Source organism: Eulemur rufifrons, chromosome 29, assembly GCF_041146395.1.
Source record: "Eulemur rufifrons isolate Redbay chromosome 29, OSU_ERuf_1, whole genome shotgun sequence".
NCBI lineage: Eukaryota > Metazoa > Chordata > Mammalia > Primates > Lemuridae > Eulemur > Eulemur rufifrons.
Genome location: NC_091011.1, coordinates 6257976 through 6276989, shown reverse-complemented (window position 1 = coordinate 6276989; position 19014 = coordinate 6257976). Strand labels below are relative to the sequence as shown.

Here is a 19014-nt window from a genome sequence, read left to right as displayed (position 1 = left end):
TGGATCTCCTGTTCTTTAAACAAGGAGATTATATGTGGCCCTGAAAAAACCTACTACTTCTATATAAACCATTGAAAAGTCATTAAAAAAAATTTAGCCCAAGTATGTAATAGACTCCGTGAGAGAGAGGAGGAAAGAGAAAAGAACACCAACTGGTATGAGAGGCTCTTTTCGCGGTCTCCCTGGCTGACCACACTATTATCCTCTCTCACAGGGCCGTTGGTGCTTCTGCTACTCACTTTGTTTATAAGGCCATATTTTTGAACTGTCTGTTATCATACATACAAAAACATATTCAAAATATTAAATTAATGGTGTTACACACACGCTACTATCATGTGTGCAGTAAAAATCAAGGATTTGATTCAAAACAAAAACCAGTGAGGAATGTGATAAACAGACCTAAATTCTGGTCTCTCCAGTTAGGCAGAAGGCCAGAGTCCACCCCAGATGCAGAGAAAAGAAAGAAGGTCTTGGGGGTTATTGACTGTGTTGGTGATTATCTGCTAGCATAGTACGATGGGTGAATAATCAAAGTGACCTAAGGAAGGTCTTAGGTCCAAATGAAGGGGGAGTCGATTTAATAAATACTGCCCAGCTACATGAAGTTAAATTTTACAATGCTTATTTAGGTTGTAGGAAATTGTACTTTGTTCTGACTGATGCTATCTGCTTCTGTAAACCTGCTTGCTTTTTACTCGATTGTTTAAAATAGTTAATCAGATAAGACTGGAGGGTCTTTAGATGATCTCGTAACCTTGAAACTAGAAATTGTTGCCTAAGACGTCCCAAGGTGTATATGTTTAATGTTCCATATGGTGCAATGGTGAAGCGTATGTAAGTTGTCACAAAACCCGCGCTGAGGGCCGTACTCCGAGCTGGGTGGGATTCCCTGCCGGAGAGCGTGCCGCTGGCCAGCTAATAAAGACTCACTAAATTTCAATCAGTCTTTCGTGGTTGACTTTCTCGCTCTGGTCCATAACATTACAAAAAAGAAAAGAAGTAGTAGTATCGTTTGGACCCACAGTTTCTCTCCCAGTAGGCAAATCTACACAGGAACTGCTGTCTGTGCCCCACAGTGGCTGTTTCCAAAATTCCTGTCTTTCTCCTTACAGGTGTGGGCTTTATGGTGAGGCTTCGAGTACCAAAGAAGAAAGAAACCTGCAGCAGGGGTCTCAGCCTTGGCACTAGTACTGGGCTCTCTAGAGTCAGAAACAACAGGATATGATGTAGGTACATAGGGGGGATTGATTATGGAGGCCAAGAAGCCCAGCTACAAGCTGGACAACTAGGTTGGCGGTGTGAGTCGGTCTGAGTGTGAAGGCCCGAGAACCAGGAACCCTGACATGGAAGCGCAGGAGAAGCTGAGACGGTGTCCTAGCCCCCGGAGACAGAGAGCATCTCCCTTTCCTCTGCCTTCTTGTCCTGTTCTGCCCTCAGATTGGATGGTGGCCATCCGCCTGGGTGACAGTGGATCTTATGTACTGAGTCCACGGATTCAAATGCTGAGCTCTTCCATAAACCACACCCAGAGACCATGCTTGGCAGCTCTCTGGCGTCCCTTAGCAGTCAAGCTGGGCTGGACAGCTCTGGGAGCTGGGGGCTGCCCCGTGCACTGTAGGATGTTTAGCAGCAGCCGGGCCTTTACTCACTAGATGCCAGTGGTCCCCAGCTGTGACAACCAAGAATGCTCCCAGGCGTTGCACATGCTTCTTGGAGGCAAAACAGCCCCTGGTTGGGAATCCCTCATCTAGTGTGACCTTGCTATGCCCGGGTAGGGGAGGCAGCACGTGCTGCCCCGGGGCTACTTTTGGAAGAGGGAGGCTCTGCAGGCCTGCAGCCCTGCCTCAGCCAGTGGCCGGGAGGGGCAGGGTAGGTCTTTTGTTGTTTGTGCAAGAGGAGACGGCCCAGCCCGACCTGGTGAAGGGAGGTCCTGGGCTGAGGTCACGAAACTGTCTTCAGCGGAAATGGGACACATCAGAATCATCAACTGTAGTTGAACAGTGATTGCCTGAAGCTGAGAACCCACCCTTTAAAAGCTCTGTACTTCTGCGAATGTTCAGGAAATTTGGATTTTGAGAAGATAAGGTCTGCCATTTTTCCTCATTTGCTGGCAAAAGAATAAAATGTCTCTGTCCTTCCTCCTTAAGCCACTTGTCCCCGTCCTTCTCATTCCACCTTGTGGACAAGTGTGGAGCTTTCAAATCTCAGCTGCAGGGAGCTGGGATGCTGGGGAGTGGCAGGAACCCAGCCCGGGCAGCAGGAGACCCGTGCAGGCCTGGCTTTGTCATGTGACAGCTGCGTGAACCTGGGCGAGCAAACGGACAAGGGGCAGCGGCTCAGGCGGGCAGGGGGACCGCAGGGGCTGTGCCGCCTCCTCCCCCGGAAATCGTCCACAGTGCCCTGTGTTCAAACGGAGCCCACTATGGGCCGAGCTGGGCTGGAGGCTGCCCGCGTCCTCCAGGGACCCTTCCCAGGTGTGCCCTGTGAAGTTGACATGATCCCTGATGGCAACTCCAACCTTTCCCAAGATGTGCTACCAAGTGTCACTACATTTAGAAGCTAAAAGTCTGCTGGCTGGGGAGAGGTGAAGACGCAGCAGATTCATGGATCGTAAACTCCTAGAGCTCACGGGCAGCTGGGGATTGTCCAGTACACCTGTTGTGCTCTGCGAGGAAACACTTTCGCTCCCAATCGAAGGTTTCCATTCCACAGGCCTTCGGGGGGCCTGGGGATGGATGTGCAGGGTCACAGAGCCCTGCAGGTGACTCTGATGAGTGCGGGGCGCTGCAGTGCATTGCCAGGACTCCACAGCATGCTTTTACAGGTGTGCTAAAGGATTCCCCAGGTGACACTGCTACCATGTGGCAAAGGAAGCCACCGGCCTGGTTCTCTTGATGGCCTCTAAAATCTCTTTCCCAACTTACTGAATCAGAACCCTGGGAAAGGCCAGGAATGTCTCTGCACTGCACCGTATTGAAGGCACTCATTTTGGAGAGAAAGCATCAGAAAAGCAAGTTTGGTACAGCCCAGGGGGCCCAGTCTTGCAGGTGGGCTCAGCTATACAATCAGCACTGAGGAAGAAAATCGCCTATGTTCAAAATTACTCTAGAAAGTACCCTAATTCTCCCATAAAGCATGGTATAGTACAATCATATTTTATGTAAAAGTGAAATAGTGCAGAAACATAGGAATAACATTTTAAGGTCTACACAAAATAAATAATGCAAGTCCCCTTCCTTCAATTAAAAAATATGCCAACAAGGCCATTTCTTTACCCTTCTCTGTGCTTTCCTCTTGAAATTGAGACATGATATCTGGAGTGTCAGCAGCCATGTTGTCCCCATGACGACAAAGCCACACACATAGTATGGCAGGGGAGGAATACAGGCATCTAGGACGTTGAAGACATTGCAAGGCTCTTGCACCAACCTTGGACTAGCTACCTCTTGTCATTTTCTGTTATGTCAAAACGAAAAGCTCCTTTTGGTTAAGCCACTGTGATCCTATTTTCACTTTCCCTTTGTTTCCCAAGGAGCATAGAGGCTGTGGGGCATAAACCCTGCCGTATCTAAATTCCTGTTGCCTCATTCACCCCTGTCTCAGAGGAGGAAGGCACCATCCTTTCCCCCAGTGCAGTCATTTCCGTCTCTTTCTGTTTCTTGCCGTTTCCTTCCTTTACTTAAGTTTCCCTATCTCTGCGAACCCTACTCCTCACTCTAAAAACATCTTTTAATTTGGCTCCAATTTTCATTCCCTTATAAAATACCATTCTTTTGCTTCACGCCACATCCACAAGTCTTAGGAGAAGAGATGCTACAAGGCTGCCCTTTCCCCTGTGAGAAACGAGCTAGGAATGCCCCGATCGCATGGGCACTTTCACTACTCAATCTAATCTATCTGAACTTTCTTAGCTTTGACATTGCTGCCCAGCCTTGCCCCTCTGAACTCTGACCCAATCTTATGTAGTAGACACTGTTACCCACCAAACATCTGTCCTCACCCCAGTTTCCTTTACTAATAGAATTCACTTTTTTTCAGCTGTTCACTCCTCCCCCATGAGACTCAGGGATGGCGACACCATTCCCAACACTAGCAGCAGATCCTGACTAGTCTAAACCAAACAGAGGCATCTCCTTCCCCTTCCCAGTGATACCTTTTCGAATGGACATGTGACCCAATTCTGGGCATTATGTCTGCTGGGGAACTTCTGAGAAAAGTTTCCTTTCTTCTAAGAAAGAGATGTAGGAAGAAATGGTTCTCTTTCTTCTGTTGGATGCTGCGATGTCTAAGGTGATGGCCACACTGCTGCGGCCATCTCACCCCTAGCCTGGATTGGCTGCCAGTGCACACAGAGCAGGACAAATCCAGAGTATGACAGAGAAGAGGAATTGGAACTCTATGTCATGCACATGACACCTTCCCTACCTCTAAACTATGTTATATTTGAAACGATAAATAGCTTGTTGTTCAAGCCAAAAAAAAAAAAAAAAACCCGCCAAGAATTGCACAATCTTGAAAGTGACTGGCTGGGTGAATCCTAAACTGTGCTCGGTCACCATGGCCCACCTTTTTTTTTTTTTTTTTTTTTTTGAGACAGAGTCTCACTCTGTTGCCCGGGCTAGAGTGAGTGCTGTGGCGTCAGCCTAGCTCACAGCAACCTCAAACTCCTGGGCTCAAGCGATCCTCCTGTCTCAGCCTCCCGAGTAGCTGGGACTACAGGCATGCGCCACCATGCCCGGCTAATTTTTTCTATATATATTTTTAGCTGTCCATATAATTTCTTTCTATTTTTAGTAGAGGTGGGGTCTCGCTCTTGCTCAGGCTGGTCTCGAACTCCTGAGCTCAAACGATCCGCCCACCTCGGCCTCCCAGAGTGCTAGGATTACAGGCGTGAGCCACCACACCCGGCCACCATGGCCCACCTTAACTCAGAAACAGAAACACCTACCAAGCCTTGTCAAGATTAGTTTTGGATCATGTAGAATGATCCCTGTTTTAAATGTAATTGCCCAGGGCAAAAGCATCCATCTCTGGAGAAGTCCTGCACAGACGATTCTTACTCCTGCAGCAAAAGGGGGCTGTGTCTTCAGACATACCCCAGATGAAGTTTCTGCTTAGGGGCCTTGTGCGAACTTACGCGGTTTATGCTCAAACAGTAACGTTACACTTGATCTGGGGAGATGCCCAAATGACAGTATGCTCCCAGTAATGGCAGCTAACTTGAGAAGCATGAAATTCACCTTTGCTACTTCTGGCTCACTCCAGAACGTTTGCTGATTGAGCAGGTTGATATCCGGTTAGGAAGCACCCTTTTCTTACGGGGATGTGGGGGGGGCTAGGCAGACATAGTTGAGTTTTGTGTACGACACACATCTGTCATGTGAAGGCACTGGCATCCCGCCATGATCAGAAAGCAAGGCAGGCCAAAGCCAGAAGACAGAGGGCTGTTGTTCATTCTGTCGTGAAATTCGTGTCTTACCTGTGGGATGGGACGGAGGTGGGGGCCATCCCAGCCTGGAACCTGGAGCTGAGCTCTGGCAATTGGGAGCATCCACCGGGCACAGGAAGACTGATTCTCAAACGAAGCCCTCCGCATTCCCATCACCCCTGTGCCCCTGCAATCGCGGCTCTCATCACCTGCACCGGCCCAGGACTGCCCCACGGAACTGTCCCCAGTGACGGCAGTGTTCTGAGTGTGCACTCTCCAGTAAGGTAGCTGCTACCAACACGTGGCTACTGAGAACCCCGCATGTGGCTGGTGCAAATGAGGGACTGACTTCTCATTTTATAATTAAAACTTAAATAGTCGCATCTGATGAGGGATATTGCATTGGGCAGAACACACTTAGGCTAAGGCCGCACACTCTCCGTCTGTCTGTGGTCACATGGGCCTCACACTCATCCTCCCCACACCCTCCAGGTGACTCTCCCAGCAGGGCTCTGCTCGCCTTCGCCCTCCCACTGGCTCTCATAGACATCCGTGCGCGTGTGAGGATGCAGTTAGCACGGAGTGTTTTTTATTTTCCAAGATAATCTACCATAACTTTTATTTCAAATAGTAAATCTTTGTAGTTACCCCAAATGACATCTTATTTGCATTAGAACAAGCAAGGGGAAAATGTGGTTCTATTGTAAACTAATGAGACGTCATTTCAGGAGACTCGTCTGGAAGGGGAGAGAAGGTTGAATGTGAAGGTGATATGACCACAGGCAGGGAGACCAGTTAGTTCCATGACCAGTTGCAAAGGCTTATGTTGCCAAGTTCTTGGAATTCTCATACTCAGCCCTTGGACATCAGGGGTTTAATTTTTTTTTTGTCCTGCTAGCATCGAACAGCCCTTGTCATCTTTCCTATACAAACTTCCTGTAAATGGCTAGTCCAAGAAAAATTCACCTTCCTCACAGAACCAGCACTGGTCTTCCATCTTCTATGATGATAACCCAAAATAAAAGGAGAAAATAAATTTTAAAAAGATGGCAGTAGAGAGCATTCATTAGAAAAACACTGCCATAGGGTTGTTTGATTTTTCTTACTGATTTTCCTGAGTTCTGAATAGATTCTTGTTATCAGTCCTTTATCTGATGTGTAGTATGCGAAAATTTTTTCCCATTCTGTAGGTTGTCTGTTTATTCTCATGACTGTTTCTTTGGCTGTGCAGAAGCTTTTTAATTTAATCTGGTCCCATTCATTTATTTTTGTTGTTGCTGTGATTGCCTTAGGGGTCTTCATAAATTTTTTGCCTAGGCCAATGTCTGTAAGAGTCTTTCCTACATTTTCTTTCTTTCTTTCTTTTTTTTTTTTTTATTTCAGCTTATTATGGGGGTACAAAAGTTCAGATTACATACGTTACCCATGTACCGCCTATCCCCCCAAGTCAGAGCTCCAAGTGTGTCCATTCTCCAGACAGTGCACATTGTACTCATCATGTAGGTGTACACCCATCACCTCCCCCCCCTCCCCGAGTCAGCACCTTCAAGCGTGACCATTCCCCAGACGTGCGCAACGCACTCATCATGTAGTCATACACCCATCCCCTCCCCCCACCCCCCACCTCAGTCTGATATCCAATTGGTATCATTCCCAGATGTGCATTTAGGTGATGATCAGGGAAACCAATTTTCTGGTGAGTACATGTGATGCTTGTTTTTCCATTCTTGGGATACTTCACTTAATATAATGGGTTCCAACTCAAGCCGGCAAAGGATGTGAATAGAAATTTTTCAAAAGAAGATATAAGAATGGCTAACAAACATATGAAAAAATGCTCAACATCCCTAATCATCAGGGAAATGCAAATCAAAACCACAATGAGATATCACTTAACTCCAGTGAGAGTGGCCTTTATCAAAAAGTCCCAAAACAATATATGTTGGTGTGGATGCAGAGAGACAGGAACACTCATACACTGCTGGTGGGACTGCAAACTAGTGCAAACCCCTGTGGAAAGCATTATGGAGATACCTTAAACAGATTCACGTAGACCTACCATTCGATCCAGCAATCCCATTATTGGGCATCTACCCAAAGCAACAAAAGTCATTCTATAAAAAAGACACCTGTACCCGAATGTTTATAGCAGCACAATTCACAATTGCAAAGATGTGGAAACAACCCAAATGCCCATCAATTCATGAGTGGATTAGTAAATTGTGGTATATGTATACCATGGAGTATTACTCAGCTATAAGAATCCCTTTTGTTCTCCTGGAGAGAGTTGGAACCCATTCTATTAAGTGAAGTATCCCAAGAATGGAAAAATAAGCACCACATGTACTCACCAGCAGACTGGTTTCCCTGATCATCACCTAAGTGCACATTTGGGAATAACACCAATTGGGTGTCGGACAGAGGTAGGGGGTGGGGGGAGGGGATGGGTGTATATCTACATGAGTGCGATGTGCACTGTCTGGGGAATGGACATGCTTGAAGCTCTGACTCAGGGGGATGGGCGGGACATGGGCAATATATATAACCTGAACTTTTGTACCCCCATAATAAGCTGAAATAAAAAAAAATAAGAAAAAAGCAAACAAAACAAAACAAAACAAAACACTGCCATGAGCAGATTAAAATCCCAACCAAACATTATGTCATGAATTTAAAAATAAAAAAACCACCAAGCAAGCACTTCATAAGAGCTCAAAGCAGAGCTACAAGGGCTCAGGGACCATACAAAGAAAGCCGCGTGGGTCCAAAGGGAAAGGTGGGAAACGAAGCCACCCTGGTGGTGACGTCGTGTGAGAGCGGCAGGAGAGCCGCCCAGGGAAACGCCCCGGGACTGCGGGGGCAACAGAGTCACATGCCAGTGGGAGCAGACGGGGTTGAGAGAAAGCGCATGTTATGAGAGGGAGTTAGAGGGACCCCCCCCCACACACGATTGTCTTTTAAAAAAAGACCAAAAAGTGCATTTAAATGTGATACAAGAAACACTCCCAGAAATCAAACAAAACTTTGCTCTACAGCAAAGCTGGGGACGGAAAGTGCACGCCGTGTCCCCACTGAGGTCAGCCCTGGTGCCCCTTCCATTCCCTAGAAGGAGCCTCAGCGCCCTGCATGGCCCGTGCGGGGCCTGTGCTCTTGCACCCCTTTGTCTCCGGGCCCGGGCTGGTCTACGCGGGCCTGCTGGGCAGGTCCTGGGCGTGTGGCCGGGGACGGCAGATGGCCCCACTGTCTTAAGACGGGTTTTCATCATTTCTCCCTTTTTATGGCTGCTGTGTGACTTCCAGGACGAAAAGGGGCAAGACTGATTACCATTCTGAAACTAGAAGTTGTAGAATATTTTCACATTTAACAAACTAAAGCTTTTATGTTAAAAAAAAATCCCATAATTTTACTAGTCACCCAAAATACGTTGTAAAAGCCAATTAAGAATGTGACAGAGGCAGGGAGACCAATGTCAACGTTGGGCCGTGAGTGCCCTCTTTGAATGCCGCCGGCTGGTCTGTGTGACGCTTGTGTAATCTTGTTTGGCGCCACCATAATAGACGCCACCAGCGGTTCCTCACCCGCCCTGGGCTCTCCTTGTCAAGGACTGAGTAGTGCTAGAGAGGCTGGTGTAGACCGTGGCTTCCCAGGTGGTTCGCCCCTGAAGGCTGCCTGCCTTCTGGCCTACCAGAAACTGAGGATTCAGATTCCGAGAGCTCCGAACACCACAAGGGCCCTCCTGCTGGCAGACGGGGCTGGCACGTGACAATCGGCACATACTCTGGCTGACTGGGGCGGGACAGGGAGGAGTCGGGAGATGGCATGTCAGGCCCAAGTGTCGGGTGGGCAGGTCCTTCAGGGGGTCCCCAGCGAGGGCCCGGGTCAGCAGTGATGGTGGGCGTCCACCCCTCACTCTTTCTGCCAACTTCTTTTTGACTAGAATCACAGGTTCTTGACATTTTACTTGTCCCACTGCAGTGGAGAAAAAATGCCAATTGAGCTTGTCAAAGGTAAATGTTTGAGTTGCTTGGGGCCTCTGTACACCCGCGCGGGTATGGGACTGCTGCCGAGGGCTGCCGCGGTCTGGGAGCCGGGCGGGCGGGCCGGCGAGGGAGGCTGCGACTGTCCTGGCACCGACTCAGAGCGCCAGGGCCGAGCAGGCCCGTGTGTGACGCGTCCCTATGGCTATCGATTCCTGGGGCTGGTTTCTAACTCGCCATAAGAAGTGCGTTTTTAATACTCTAAGTCATTTTCAAAGGTTTTTAGTGAACGAGCAGCCAGAGTGACTTAAAATATACACACAAACATTACAAGCCACAGCAAATGAAGAACACAGTATTCATGTTTATTTCTAATTACAAGAAACAGAACATCAGTCCCTTATTTGTACAAAAATACCTGAAAGTTTACAATTAGGTTCACGAGCCAAGGAGCTATGTACAGAATGAAGCAAAGCACGCGGAATAAAGGTTTTGTCTCTTAATACCGTCTGCATTCCCTGAACACGCTTCCACGTCAGGCCATCTATGGTCACTGCGGTTTGCACGGTGACATCAGATATCGGTCACCAGCTAGCCCCGCCCCTGGAGAGGCGGTCACACTGTCAGGTATTAAGTGCAGAGAAGACAAACATCTAGGCTGAGGCACATGTTTCTTCAAGGTTTAGCAAACAACAACAACAAAAAAAGTGTTCTGGAACTCTAACACCTAATGTAACAGAGCTTACCTATTAAACTCTAATAACCAAAGCATTTGGCGTTTTCCTTCTCAACTTTGTCCCGGTTGCTACACGGAGTTTTCATTTAGAAAGGAAAGTCACAGGCAGAGATACATAGTCAACAGGCTCCAAAACAACCCTGAGCTGTCCCCTTTACATTCATGTCAATTAAATACAAAAATAAAAGTCACTGTCCGTCCGCCCCTGGTTTGCGGGACTTCTCGTTTTCAGGTGGAACCGCCGGCTCCCGGCTCAAGGCCGGAGCCTCAGAAGTCTGCACCGCGCAGGGCGGTTTACATTCTCCAACAATTCGCTTCGCTGGGAAAGTACAAAAGACTATGTCAAACCAGCCACATACAAAACTGCGAATCAGAGTCAAGCTTTTGTTCTCCTTTTAAATAAAACGCATATTTATAAATACGAAATACTGCAGATACTAGCTGTCTACCGGAGAGAGGCGCGAGGGGTTACGCACTGATGACACTGGTCTACGTAAACAAGAGAAGTCCTAGAGCTGTTTTTCCTTTAAAGGTTTTACCTCGAACCAGTGAGAGAGCAAAGGTATCGCGGCCTAACTGAAGCGTCTGTCCCTACAGTGAGGTTCGGGGGTCGCGCTGCCGGGGATGAGCTTGAGAATTACCGCACTGTCAATTGTTCGCAAGGTTAACTGGCTGCGAAAGGAAGAAAATGCAACTGCGCGTTTACGGCTAACATGTTTTGCTAGAAAACGCTTCACTTGTATAAGCAGACATTTCAGGGAAAACAACTAGGGTGTGGTCTGCGCACTACAATACAGTGTTGCGACACCGGCGACTGACTCCCGGCTGACGCGCCTCGCAGGGGCCCCTCCGCGTCTGCCCGGAGCTGCAGGGCGACCGAGGCGCCTCGGGCTGCCGCTCCTTAGGGAGCACGTCAGTAGGTCTCACTGGGGCAAGCTAGTGGCCAGCACAGATCAGAGGAGCCAGTCAGGTGTTGTCTCGGAAAAGGAAGTAATTTTGCTCAGCACAGTAGTCTGTATGCTTGTCAAGGGAGTCCTTTCTGCTTTGCAGGGGTCAATGGCAAAGAAACGGCCACTCTCACGCCTGATAACTCAGCTAAGGGGACGTGGCAAAGGGTGCCGCCCGGGGGCGGAGGGGACCAGGTGGCAAGTCAAGCCACCGCCTCACTCATCTCCCGGAGCGGGAAGCGAGCGTGGTGTTGCTAAGAGCTCCAATGTCCACGGCCACCGAGGTACTTCTGACCCCAGGCCAGCGGAGGAGCCGCGGGCTGCGCAGCGCTCGCGGCCTGTGGGCTCCGCAGCAGGACGGAGCTGCTCAGGCAAAGATCTTTAAGTGTCAGCCTGCGCCTGTGCCCTCTGCGGTGTTTCCGTGTCTTTATCACCATGGAAACCCACGGGACACAGCAGGAAGCCAACCAGGTGCCCTTTTCTTTTTAGATCCTTTAATCCCCCGAGGGACGTCAGCCATGAAACGACTCACGCCACTGCAGCAGGGGGACGAGGGATCGTTCTAGAGCAGGCTGGAGGCTGTGGACACGCAAGGCTGAAGGTGCCCCAGTGGGCTGCGCGGCAGCCACCGCCGGCAGACGGTGGGTGCCAGGTGTGTCTCAAGAAGGCTGGCCTACAGCACTGTATAGGCGAGGTCGCTCGGCCCCGCTGGGCTGGGGAACACTGAATGTTCCAGAGAAATAAAGTCTCCTGCACTGTGGAGAACAACACACGCTAGTAACAAGAGATCTGACATTTGAGTATAGAGAAGTGAGTAATAGACTGTGGTTGCTTGACTGAGTCCACAAAACATGCCAAATGCCTACCACGGTTGACACCTTTTAGTTTAACAAAAAAGCTTTTCAAGTATACTGGGAAGGGCTGGGGTGGTTTGTTACTTGGGAGCTGAATCCACACTGGAGACGGGCAGAGGGTGTGGGTTACTCTCCGGACACACTGGGGGCCCATGTGCAGTCTGAAGTCTGCCCATTTGAAACTCTTTACGTCCTACGTGAGTTGAAAAGCCGCATCCCCTCCTACCATAGGCTGGATATAAGATTCAAAACAAAGGAGTGCAAAAAAGTGATCAATACAAAAAAAGTAAACATATCAGTTTTAATTGTCAAGATTATTCCAGGGCAAGAGTTCACTTCCAATCACTTCTTTCCGGTTCTTCTTCGTAAGTGGCCCAGCCAAGATGATCATTCCAGTTTAATTCTCAAATTTGCGCTGGATCTTTCATGCCCTCCCTGGTTTGGCCGACACAGAGGGGAGGGGGCGATCCTGCTGGATTCGCAGCAGCAAATTGTCGTTAAGTCCAACAAACTAGTCAATCTTGGTCGGTTGGCACCGAATGAACCCATCTCACTCTGAGTCTCAAGATGCAGAACAGACATGTATTCTTAACCAACATACAGACCTCTTCTTCTTTCCAGTGTTAACTTCCTCCAGTCTTCGGCCAACGGCACATCTGAGGTCATAAGGCCACGCGGATGCAGTGGTGCTTGAGTTTGCAAGGCAGGACTCCTTTGTTCAGCTGGTAAAAGTCGACCAGCTGGATCAGGTCAGAGAATTTGGTGTTCCCATCATCCAGGGTGAAGAACGTCTGCCCGTCGTCCTCACACTGGAGAGACACAAGAACACTTGCCAAGTTAGAGGCCATGACCTCAGGGAACAAAGCAGGACCCACGGTTTGATTCTTGAGGGACACCCACGAGTCAGCAAGGTGGGCTAGAAGATGCAGGGGGCAGGGAGGCTGGGGAGTGGGGTGTTTGTGCTGGGGGCTGCCACGTCCCTGAGCGACGGAGAGGTCTGGCTGCCCTGCGCCCAGAGGGTGTCCCGGGGTCTCCCCCATCTCATGAGAAGTACGCTGACTAGCTAACTGCTAAGTCCCCGCCACGCAGGGCACACCCTATGAAGAGCTCGTGGACCTGGGCCCTCACAGTATGACCTCAGGCCACCTCCTTACGGCCCTGAGGTTCCACGTGCTCCATTATGAAGCAACTGTCATATCGCTGTAACGGATTAATGAGATCATGTAGGTAGAGCAACCTTCCTAGGCACTGGAACATTCGGCAGCTGTTTGAACACCATAGTGTCCCTCAGAAAGAACAACACTCCTAACATCTATTGTAACTCAGTGAGCTTAAATTCAGTGACTCAGCGCAGTGCAGAACGAGAAAGCCACACTGCCCGTTCACATGGGGCAGGTCAGCTTCAAACCATAGCTGACTGTTGAACTTGGAGCCACTCCTTAACTCCAGGGCCACTGCTAGAGCTAACAGCAACCCCAGCCTGTTTTCACCCACAGAGGCTGCAAGGTTGTTGCTTAAGTCCCCAGTTACTGTTCCTCTGTTACTTACAGGATTTGGGGTTATTTGGGAGAATGGCATTACATACTCTGCACCCCATGAAATACCTTTCCATTTTATTTTGTTGTTTAAGCTAAGAGAATTATAACGTGTGTCAATGATATAATGCAGTGGAAAATCAAAGAGGACTGTGAATGCACTTTCCCGTGTTTGCATGTGATGTGAGGCGGAGCCACGGAAGCCTGGGCTCGACCCCAGGAGCTGCTCCTGAAAGCCCCTGGCCTCGTCTTCCTGGCCTCTCAGATGAGGGTGGTGAACAGAGCAAGGAGCATGGCGGGAAGCGTGTGGCTGCCTTCCCCAGCCCACAAAGGCCTTCCTAGACCCCCCGACCCCCACGCTGTGCTGGTCCACAGCGTCCTGTCGTTACATGATTCTTGAGACCGTGGCCAAAGGTCCCGGGGGTCCAGCGAGCTTGGAAAAGTCCAGGTTTGCCTACGTGAAGCAGATGCTCCGTCAGGCCTTCTCAGAGCCTCTGCTTTGCCCACGTGTAGGCTGAGGAAACGCTCTGGCCACCCGCTTTTGGCAGATTATTTCCTGGGTTTGGGTTTCACAGGGAACATCTCATGGACGTTATCATGACCTGCAGTTTATCAATTCATTATGTAAAACCTTTGCAATTCACTCTGTGTCTCATATGCCCAACTAATCTGTGAGTTCCTGGTGGTGCTGACGTCACACTGAAATCGCGAACTGGAATTTGAACTTCAGCTCGCTGCAGGGCGAGTCAAAAGTGCATTAGACACACCTGACAATAATTGCTCTGTGAAAAAAGTGGTGCAGACTAATGTAATCTGTAACGATGTTTCTGGAATTGTTCAAAGGTAGAATCTGTCTTTTGATCCAAGGACCACATGGAAGGAGGGACACAACTTCTCTTTGGGGCGCCACTTGACTGAGGCAGTTTTCCTACAACTGCTGTGGCAGCCCAGGACATACCAGCGCACGCCAGAAAAGCCCTTAGACTCGAGTGGCCACCAGTCGAATCTGCTGTACAACCCCCATCTTCGTGACCACAGGTGCGCACGGCCACTGTGTCCCTCCATGACTGTCCTCCTCCCCGTACCTGTCCTCTGCCCTTGACCTGCCCTGTCAGGGGCTGCTGCAGCGGCCACTGAGGCGGGAGGGAGGCTCAGCACACTGGCAGCAGCTTCACTGCATTCTAGGGAAACGTGGTTCCAATGTCAAAGAACAAACCTCTAAAGAAACTCTTGAAAGTTTCTCACCTGTGAGCTTGAAACCGTCTGATATTTTTCAACCTATAGTCTTATTAGTTTATAGCTTGAAAATTGCACTAAGAATGAAACCAGAAAACAAAACCATAAGGATGGGTCTGAAAATACCAATACTTACAGGTAAGATCTGGAAATTTTTAATTTTCTGGTGATGACACAGTGTGAGTACAAACGCCTTTGGATTACTCTGGCTGTCACGGAGGAGAAAAAGCCTGGGGAATGGAAAATAATCGATTGCTAAAACTTCTTTAAATCCAGCACACACACGCGCACACACACACTCCCCAGCCCGTGTGACAGGATGGGCTTGTGGCCTTGAGGCTTTAGAGCTTTGGTATCTGAATGGCCTCTAGTGGCAACAGCAAACTCAAATTGTCACTCTCCATTGAAAGAGACCAGGACTCCTTGGGGATGTGCCTCACTCCAGGGCCAAGGAAGGGAAACTACAGGACGAAGCCGGAATATTTTGTGCCAGAGAATCAGAAAGTGCTCAAAGAATAATAGGGACATGTCAAAAAGATACAGGAGGCAGGCTGGCTAAATCTGGGCAGCAAAATGAAGAACAGAAGTAACGGATTATAACGCGTAAAATGGGAAGCCACGAGTCCATGCTGGTATTTATAAGTAAATGAGCAAATAAATTAATAGGGGAGAAGGGAAAGCTCTTCTTCCTTAGAGGACAATGCCAAGCCAAATAAATAAAGGAATGATGCATTAGAAACTACCCTTGGCAGTAATTAAAAGGAAGATCAATGAAAGCTAAAACTAGCAAATGAAAGCTGGATGGGAAACAGAATATTAATGTTTTCTGGTCTTAAAGTATCGTACTCCTAATATTTAATACAAAGGGAAAAATAGTAGTTTTACTGGTCGATACCATCTTCATCAAGTATTCAAATTAACACCTCCAGGAATGAGACAAATTGGCCTCCTGAGAGGACAGGCTGAAGATGAGATGACGTCACTTATCTGGGGTGGTGCTGCCTGAAATGCATAACCTGAATGTAATCGCGAGTCCGCCGTCTAGCCCAGAGCGAGGCGCACTCCACAAGACCGGCTTCTGCCCGTAACAGATGTCAAGGTTAGGAAAACATGCTGGGACCGCAGGGTATTTTAGGTCTAAGAAGTTTTTTTCCTACAAAGGATGCAACTGGGACCACTGGTTTCTTCCCACGGGGGTGGGGGGGTGTGTGGCGCACAGACAGAGGGCCGGCACATGGGCAGCAGGGAGGCCAGAGGGCGGGGGGAGCACTGTGAGCGAGCACGGCGGGTGTGGGGGCACCCACACGAGCAGGAGCCACTGGGGGGTATGTGGCAGAGGGGATGACAGCTAGATTTGTCCTTGAAAAGGACAGGTCCTGGGATGGGCTATGGACGGCAAGACAGGAAGGTAAGCAGCGAGTTCCGTGTAGGCTGGTGGGGCGCGAGTGCACACACGTGCACACACGCGCACACACGCACATGCACACACACACATGCACACACGCACACACATGCACACACGCACATGCACACACACACGTGCACACACGCACATGCACACACGCGCACACACACACATGCACACACGGTCACTTGCACGGGCAGGGTGGGGAGCTGGACACTAGATTTCAGGGACACTTCCCAGGTTTATTCAGGCTCTGATGCCCCTTTCTTTCTTGCCCTGCCCGCTCTCTTTCTAACTCCGTATATCATCTGAGACTGAAGCTACAGGAAATACTGTTGTATAACCTGCCAAGAATCTGGCCTTTCACAGAGGTTGTTTTTACTGTTTGGCCCTCTAAATTGGCTGGCCTCCATCATCTCTGCAGGGATCAGTAAAGATCAGAAATGGATTATTTAATTTACCTTGTTTTGCAACACATTTCCTCCCTCAACCTAGAAAATTAGGGGACAATGAGCTGCCCGTGTGACAACACCTGAAGTGGTCCCATTATCCGTATTTTTGTGTTGTGTTAGCACTCTAGCAGCCTAAGGCAGAAGCTGGAAATGACAGCCTTAGGGACAATGACAATTCCGGGGGGACACTGAGAAACTTCTGCTTATACATAAGACAGATCCCACCAGCAGGGTGTATTTGGGGGAAGAAAGGCAACAGAGGTGATGTTCCTATCTCCTTACAATCAATCTGGAAAGATGGAAGCCTAGCCAACTGGGATTCCACTCTAGGAAAAGCTGAAAGACAAACATTGTTGGGGGGGGGTGGGGGGTGGAAAAAAGGGCTGCCACACAATTCACTTGGCTGGGCTGTGCTCACCTGCAATGCACCCCGCACCCACACCCCCCGCCAGGGGTGGCCCTCTGAATTCAAAGTGGCCAGGGTGGGCCTTCTCTAGCATCACTCAGGAAGCTTCTTCAAAACGCACGTGCCCCTCACGCCCTTCCATGAGATTCGGACACTTCTGCTCCTCAGAGATGCAGATGCGTCGTCACCGCCCTGGGCAGGACACTCACTGGCCACAGGACCAAAGTAGGCCTCCTGCGGAACCTCCGCTTCTCTGACAGGAGGATGTGGCCTGGGAGGCGGACCGGCCCGGCTTCCTTGGGATGCACTCCCTGGACGCACGGTGGACAGGGACGCCCTGCAACAGCCTGAGGCCCCTGTGACGCGGCTCAGGGCCAGCAGTGGGTACGGCTGGAGTAGAAGCCCCAGGAACACCCCCCGCCCCCATAACTCAAAAATGTCACCGAAAGAGAAATTTCAAATGTTAGGCTTTTCTTAGAGAAGGAAAGAAACTTTAGAGAAAAGAATACTTTTTTATAGTTAGGGGAAAAGTCATTTTTAGTGCCTTAAAGAAGACTGCTCTGTGATAAAGCTGACATCTCAAGTATGTACTCTGGGAACAATTTTACAGCCACATGTGAAACAAAATAAAATTAGACCCATTCTTTATACAGTACACGTAAGGGTAAATAAATTCTGAATGCATCTGGGATCGAAAGAAAAACAAAATTACGACCAAAAATGAATAAACAACGAAGGAAAAAAGAAGAAAGGAAGAATTGAAGAAGGAAGGAAGGAAGGAAGGAAGGAGAGAGGCAGAAACGGAACCCTGAAGCACCAGAACAAACACGAATGGATCCCTTTATGATTCAGGAGTGGGAAACACAACAGAGCTTGAAACTTTAAAAAACAGATTAGAAAAGTGGGCAAAAGATATAAACAGACGGTTCAGAACTGCCGGAAGAGAAAGAAACACAAACAGCCCATAAACACACGGCAAGAGACTCAGGCTCCTGCCTGAGAGACACGCAGGGCGCAGCTGTACTCTTGGGGGGACGAGGCTGCGGGACACAGTCTCTCTTGCCAATTTCCGGGGGGCGACCACGTGGCACAGACCCTGCCGAGGGCGATGGGCTGCATTTCACGGCAGTGCATGAGCCTGAGCCTTCCACCGACAAGCCCACGAGCAAGAACTCACTAGCAAAGGTGCACAAGCAAAATCATGGGATGACGCAGCCCTGTTTATCATGACATAGGCCTGGAAACAGGCCAAGGGGCCCTTGAGCGGGGATCAGCTGACAGGGAAGATGTTCTGTCTACATAAAAGAGAAGCCAGGAGTGGAAACGCAGCGCGGGACCTCCGCGTGCGCCATGGCGGCCCGCAGGACGCGGGGTTACCTGGGGAAGTGCAGCGTGGTGTTCGGGGTGCTATCTTCGTTTACGGAATATGAAAACAAATACATTTTGCTTATGTGTTTAAAAGGAAATGATGGAAAGATAAACAAACACTAATAAACCTGCCTCGGGGGTGCAGAGGCACAGTTGTCCGCATAGAATGTGCCTGACTTTCTACCACGGAAATGATTTCCATAATTTAAAAAGCAGCATTCAACCAAACAGAAAATAACCAGGTCTGCTCACAGACACTACACATACACTGAAACAAAGCCTGCCTACATAACAGTTTGGTGACAGAGCCACAGAGAAGAATTATTTTAAGTGGCTTCAGGCACAGTATTTTAAGGTAACCTGCCTGGAATATTCCTTAAGGATTAAATGGACCACAAAGAAATTTCAATTTAGGAGTCTTACTGAATAAATATCAGTATTAATACTTTCAAGATGTTATATATGTCTGTTACATATATCTGTGTGTACATACACACACATACATATGTATGAATAAGTAATTAAGTTAATGCCATTAGTAACAGAGTAAGAGAAAAGAAATACAACAAAATCAAAGAAACAAAAACCCTGTAATCTCAAATTTGAATTGGCAACATCAACGCGAGCCCATACTATTTCTTCTTTGGTTTAACAAAGCCCAGGTCCT

General features: G+C 48.9%; 1 protein-coding gene across 1 annotated transcript in view; it reads right to left on the bottom strand.

Annotated features, from left to right (window-relative positions):
- Window positions 1-9823: 9823 nt before the first annotated feature.
- The window catches only part of GRB10 (growth factor receptor bound protein 10), a 179587-nt gene continuing 170396 nt past the window's right edge, over window positions 9824-19014 (bottom strand). The window contains exons 18-19 of the mRNA XM_069462633.1: window positions 14853-14946; window positions 9824-12754 (exon numbers count right to left, since the gene is read on the bottom strand). Of these exons, the coding sequence (XP_069318734.1) occupies window positions 12608-12754; window positions 14853-14946 (241 nt within the window). The 3' untranslated portion in view covers window positions 9824-12607. The remainder of the gene's footprint in view (window positions 12755-14852; window positions 14947-19014) is intronic.